The sequence below is a fragment of the Saccostrea cucullata genome, unplaced genomic scaffold (genome assembly GCF_032062105.1).
Source record: "Saccostrea cucullata isolate Sc308-1 unplaced genomic scaffold, CSIRO_AGI_Scuc_v1 ctg18670, whole genome shotgun sequence".
Taxonomy (NCBI): Eukaryota; Metazoa; Mollusca; class Bivalvia; order Ostreida; family Ostreidae; genus Saccostrea; species Saccostrea cuccullata.
In genome coordinates, this window is record NW_026940041.1 from 3,426 (window position 1) to 9,876 (window position 6,451).

Below are 6,451 nucleotides of genomic sequence, written 5' to 3' on the forward strand. Positions count from 1 at the left end.
ACTCTATACAGTCCATTTTATAAAGTCCATTTAAAAAAAACACAATAGATAGAATTCTTATTGTACGCATATATAGTCTGTCGTTGATAATAAAAGCATGCTTGACTTCCTTATTGACAACATCTTTATAGTTTTTTGGAATCAAGACTTTCAGCAATCCTTCAGAATTACGATGGGTACACATTGCACCCAGATATAAGAGGGCCTATATTAGTACATGTAGTTCATATGAAACAGGAATCACTCAAAAACTTCTACATTGTTATGGCTTCAATTCAACATTTTGACAAATAGTTAACGTTTTAGTGTTTTATATATTGAAAATATTCATTTTGTACATTTATTTGATTTCCCCCTTGAACTCGAAATAAAAGATACCACACAGAATTTGTTGCATCTCAGTGTTTTACATTTGGATATTTTACTAGAAAAAGGCGGTAAGGGTTACGTAACGACAAAACTTTATGATAGTGGTAAACTAACGATTTCAACCTCTCTAACGTCTGCTTTCTTTATTTTCCTTTATTTATATACATGCCATAATCACTTGCCTATGACGTTTTGTCTCCCAGTTGATATGATATGCATACTCTATGTACGAACACTTTCTTAAACAAGGCAAGCTAATGCCCAGCAAGTCATATAAACAAAGACATCAACAGTTTCCTTAAAAAACAACATTTTGCAATTCATATGAATAATGTAATTGTCTTATCAGCAATTACAATATATCATAGATTGAATGTTATACTGAATTTTTTCATACAAATTGTTAGGTCATTACTTTCACACGGACTTGTCTATGGATTTTCTGTTAATATGACAGGGAACAGCGCAGTTATTACAGGTTGACGGAGGGAACCTTACTTCTCCATGACACCTGATCCCGCCCCTGATGTTTTAAGAGGTCCTAGTATGTTCTGATCCCTAAGCTAAATTTTTGTTTTCTATATATTTGATATATTTAGGTGCATCTACGCAAATGAATATAATTATCATTTCAAATATAATTAGGAGTAATCCTGCTGGCTTTTAAAACAATTCTACGCCCCTGTTTGATTCCTTCAAAAATTACCTATGTACATATCATAATAATAATGGTATGTTATACTTAGCCATACAGTTTTAATTACACTATCTTGCAAAAGGAACTAGTACCTCGCAATGTGATTTATTTCCCGGTCATGACAAACAGATGTATATCCTTCCTTTTATGTACGTGCAGTTAATTTGAAAATACCAAAATTAAAAATGTATTTCTATCTGCTGATGTATATACTTTGTACTACATGGACTTCAGCGTTCAGTGCACCATTCACAGGTAAACCCCACATTTGTAATATTTGTCTTTTCATTTTGTTGTCTTTTATTAGGATTTTTCGATGGTGGATCTAGATTAGCAAATAGTAGATGCAATGAGTGCCAAATTCACATTCTGTGCATCCGCTTACAACAAAATCATAAAAGTACATTTACAAATATTTTGATTATAATGAAAATATTTTTATGGTGTTAAAATAAGTTTGTACTGAAACTATAGTAAAATTTTCAAGAGCTGTCTCCGTCTCCGGAATATAATATACAGTGTAGATGTTATTATTCATCAACAATAACACTTAGTTTTCAGCAGTGTAAATAACTATATCAGACATTCATGTTATACACATTGAATTCATTTTCACTTGTAACCTACTGATAAAATCGAAAAATACATCCTCTTATCCTTTCCTTAAATCTGTTCTATTTTTGCTAACTCAAAATAAAGCTGTGCAATATTTTGACTATTTGAATTTCTAACTTTTATCTATTTGAAGCCTACATTGAGAGCTGTGTATTGCACGTGACCTGGTCGTCCTCAGTCGTCACGTGTTCTACAACCATCTCCAGAGAGATCAACGAGTCCCTAGCATTAACAGTCTCCATTAACAACACTCGAGTCAATTTTACTCTGGATTCTGAGAGTACCTTTAAGGCAGTGAGTGGCGATTGTGATAGAGACCAAACTATGCCCGATGACATGGCAATAAGAAATATATCTACAGTGCCAGGTTTAATGGTTTTTTTTTTAATTTTCGAATTCAAATCGGCATTTGAATCTGTTGCATGCATATTTACAAGTCATATGATTTGCCTCACCATAGAAATAGATACAACTTTTTTTGTTCAAATTCCAAAAGAGACTTGTACTTGATAGAACTGGACGAATGGCCAAATATAACTGTCGTGAACATATCGGGCAGTACTGAACTTAACTGCACAGCAAGGGGAGCCATGAAGGACGTCGACACAAGTTGGCAGAAACATGGTTCTGGAATTACTCTCGGCAACACAGCTTCTCTCCTCATTGTCAGTGCCTCGTATGCGGACACAGGAAGTTATGTTTGTACCATCCACTATCAGTCGTGTGGTACTAATACGACCCATAACGGAAGGAAGAATCTGACAAGGACAGTTCATGTAGACGTCCAAGGTGAAATCAACAAATAAGTTTTAAAAGTCTATGTTTGTAGTTCAATCTAAGAATTAATCAAAACAATATTAATTTATAAAATTTATGCAACTGATACATTATTATTTTTAATTTGATTTATACAGAACGTTGTAGTTTTGTAAACAATATAGTATAATTGTATTAAATGGTTATATATGCTATATATGTTATATTTCCATTATGGTTTGTCTAGTGCTTTTATATTCAGTATGTCAACATGAACAACTATTTTTTTAAATTCAAACTAGGTGCGCCACTTTTAATTTTACCGGATAAACGGAAATTATTCCATGTCGCCAAAGGACAGTCTATTCTGTTCAGTATTACAATAGCTAGTTCTCCTCCTCCCATTCAAAGTCTTACCATCGTGAAGTCTAACGACGGAAGCCAACTTCAAGCTGGAGTTGATTTCAACAGGACATATAAGTCGTTTTCTAAGGATATAGGAATTTCTAGAGAAACTCCTGTGTACTCAGCAAACATTCGTCTCGACAACATAAGGTCTAATTGGACAGGGGATTACATTCTGTACATTAACAACTCTCATGGATATACTTCCTACGAGTTCTCCATAAAAGTCTTTAGGGCCGAGAAAGGTACTTTCTTTCGGTAAATATTCACTCGTATTTCTTGCAAAGACCTTTTTAATAGATTTACTAATGCATATGATGTATATACCTATTGCCACTTTTATAACTTATTTTATCATGATTAAATCCTCACATTTCAAATTCTAGTAGATCTCAAGGATTAAATCCAATTTAAAGACAAAGAATACTAAATTTCATATAAGTTCTACATGTATGTTGTTTCAGTAAGGTAGACATCTTTTTTGGATATAAATAAAGGCAGAGAACACTAATTCATACATAATTTGTATGTAGTTCCAGAGTGGCAGTCCAGGCTATTGGAGATTGTGATAGGTGGTATAGGGGGACTAATACTTCTGGCAATAGTGGTGGGGGTCATCTGCATGTGCCGAACCAGATTTAAGCGTATGTATTCACTAATAGTAAGCTCTGTTTTAGCCGTATTCGAAGGAAATAGGCATTTATCTTAATTTTAATTTCAGAAAAAGCCCTACAAGAAAAAATGTAAGTAGCTTTCATCACATCAACACATTAAATTGAAGAACATTTTGTTGTTGTTAAATTAAATAAATTAAAAACTCGATTGTGTGTAATCATACAGGATGGAATTAGTTGAAGCTGAGAAGAAAGGAAGCATGGAAAGTTTGGAAGTTTTGGGTCTTGGTAAAACAACTAATGGTAATTATATTTAGCTCTCTGAAATCATCGTTTCACTATGTCAAAGATCTTGATCTTGTCCCAGTATCTTGTTACCATAAAAGATAATCCGATACTTTTTAATATATACATACAAGTATATATCCGTTTAGCATGACTTTTGACGGTTTCTGTATTCATCGGATTTGAAACTACAAGGTATACCATTCAGTTTTGGCGAATATAATTTTGGTTATCCTATTCCATCTGTTCATGTTGTTTGGAAACTTTTTTTATTCACGCTTGCACGTGCAGTTGTATAGCTGAAAGTATTTCAATTTAGCGAATTATTATTTTGGTGAATTTTAAACTATAGACAGAATAGGCCAAAATTATACTCACCTCTAAATAACCAGTTGTACGAACAGAGTTTATTTATATACATATGAACTCTTTTGGTATGACTGGTTTGAATCCTCTTGAAATTTTGTTCACAGTTATGGCCCAAATAGAATGTTAATGTCTGAATTATGTCGTCATTTTTGTACCTACATTAACCCAGACACATTCTTTGTCTTTTGAGGATTATCTCATGTAATAAAATGAATATATTTGATCACAACGTATGATATTTACAATCTTTTTAAAGTTGCCTTTACTCTTTTCTGTCTATCAAGAATCTGATATTTATGACTTCATCGGTATTCTTAATAATACGTATCTGTACGTATCTTGTGTGTAGTTCTCTTTTTGCTCAAGATCAATAAATTATCTAATAAAATGAATTTCGTTTTTCTCTGTTTCTTTTAGGCAGATTATATTATAAAGTTACTTCTTTCCTTTTTCTTGGATTTTCAGACAAAGTTGTTTTTTCCAGGTTAAATGTTTTGTTGCAAAGAAATATTTTTGTTTTTCCTTTTTGCTTCCTCTATGAATCTTTGCTACCAGTACAAAACTACCGCATACCTAGCTTCAAATCTAAATTTCAATGGCACCTGATCCCATCTCCGATGTTTTGGAGGTCCATGTTTGCTCTGCTCCTTTTTTATTGTTTACTGGGCTTTTGATCTTGAATACTGTTCGTTATCTCCACAAGTTTCATCTAGAACTGTTAACAGACTAACTGTTTCTATGTTTAATCTTCATAATACTAGTAAAACTTTGTCCAAAAGCAAACGATGTTCCACAAAATCTAGGTTGACTATATTCCATCCAAACTGATATATATGCTCATTTTTTATTATAACTATAATATTTTTTAATCAAGTTGTTGATTTTACTGCATTCTCTTGTAATGTTTTTGCATACTCTTGTTGTCTCCTCTATAAAACTCTAATCGTTTTCAAGTCAGTTTTCTTATACCTAAGATATTCAATTTCATGTCACATTCTTGTAGTGATAAATATTAATCAAACAAAAGTTGTACTGATGGATGAAACATCATTCATGCCGTGTACATGTAGACCTCTTCCTGTCAAATCATAAGCTGGCAATCTGAATTCTGTTAGTAAAGGATATGGAGATAACGAACAGTATTCAATACCAAAGTCCACAAAACAATACAAAATAGGAGCTGAGCAAACACGGACCTCCGAAAACAGGAGCCATGGAGGAGTGAGCATCCCCTGTCGACCGGTCACACCCGCCGTGTGCCCCTTGTCATGATCGGGAAATAACGGAAAATCCGTCGTCAATTCAGTGTATAAATAATGGACTTACAATTAGAATGAAAAACGCCAGTCAGCATTTGAATCGATGATAAATTGTATTCGCTGACAAGGTCATTTTATCGACCATAAAACTTTCGAAATGATGACTTTAAAGGAGACTGCTGATATTCTTGTTTCGTCAACTTGTTTGTCAATAATTTACCTCGTTTTAGGAATTGTTCATACGTAGAGCATGCTCTTGCGTATCGAATCAACTGAGAGATATAAACTCCTTATGCAGGTGATGAAGGTATATTGCTGCACAAGTAAGGGAAGTAGACGATAGAAAAGTTAAAGTCATCACGTTTATCATAGAGCTTGGTTGTTAGTTTACCATTGCCGTCTTTTTTAAGTAAATATATCCAAGTATGTGTCAGATGTGTCGGAATCTGTGGTATCTTTTATCTCAAGCTCACCAGAATATATCGTATCGACATAGAAATGGAAATTGCCATTGTTAATTGACAAGACTCATCATCGATATATCTAAATGAGGAGTTGAAGGCCACAGCAAGTGTTTTCTTCTTTTCGCGCGTAAGGTTCTGCATAAATTACATGGGAATTCCAATAGATTATTGGAAGACCTAGTCTCCAAAAACTACAAAGATATTGTCAAATAGAAACTCAAGCATCTTTTTGATGTCAACTTCAGAGTACTTGTGTGTGCAATCAGAATGCTTTTTTAACAAAATGATTTTGCAAATGACCAATTACAAGGTAAGTAAACTTACGAGTTCCATTTGTATTGAAAAAGCACCTGTCAATGATATCAAAAAGCCTGGACTTTAATTCATCGTGGGGAATGGTTGTGTATAAAGTTGAAAAATCGTAAGTTTTTAAGCCCTTGATTTTGGTAAAATCTTGTGATTTCAAATTGTTCAAAAGTTCCTTGGAATTTTAAAGTATCCACATCTGATTAACAACCCTTCTCGAATATTTTGTTGCACAGTACTCTTGGAGTTTCTCCTTCACTATTGTTACTCTGTTAATACTTAGTGAGGAGTTAACAAAGAGGCTTGGTTGAA

At 33.4% G+C, this 6,451-nt stretch overlaps 1 protein-coding gene across 2 annotated transcripts; it reads left to right on the top strand.

Moving 5' to 3' along the window:
• Positions 1-919: 919 nt before the first annotated feature.
• Positions 920-4,333, top strand: LOC134254646 (kin of IRRE-like protein 3). Of its 2 annotated transcripts, XM_062737182.1 has the most exons (7): positions 920-1,321; positions 1,815-2,048; positions 2,195-2,470; positions 2,740-3,087; positions 3,376-3,486; positions 3,564-3,585; positions 3,683-4,333. In XM_062737182.1, exons 1-7 carry the CDS (start codon positions 1,252-1,254, stop codon positions 3,771-3,773), a joined length of 1,152 nt encoding a protein of 383 aa, XP_062593166.1. In that variant the 5' UTR covers positions 920-1,251; the 3' UTR covers positions 3,774-4,333. The 2 variants fall into 2 exon arrangements, with proteins under 2 accessions (XP_062593166.1, XP_062593167.1); XM_062737183.1 differs by lacking the exons at positions 3,564-3,585; positions 3,683-4,333 and having other exon boundaries at positions 932-1,321; positions 2,740-3,100.
• The last annotated feature ends 2,118 nt before the right edge of the window (positions 4,334-6,451 follow it).

Coding starts and splice junctions, on each gene's coding strand:
- LOC134254646 (XM_062737182.1), top strand. CDS start 1,252: ATGTATTTCTATCTGCTGATGTATATACTTTGTACTACATGGACTTCA. Junction 2,049..2,194: donor AAATATATCTACAGTGCCAG/GTTTAATGGTTT, acceptor TGTACTTGATAG/AACTGGACGAATGGCCAAAT. Junction 3,586..3,682: donor AAAGCCCTACAAGAAAAAAT/GTAAGTAGCTTT, acceptor GTAATCATACAG/GATGGAATTAGTTGAAGCTG.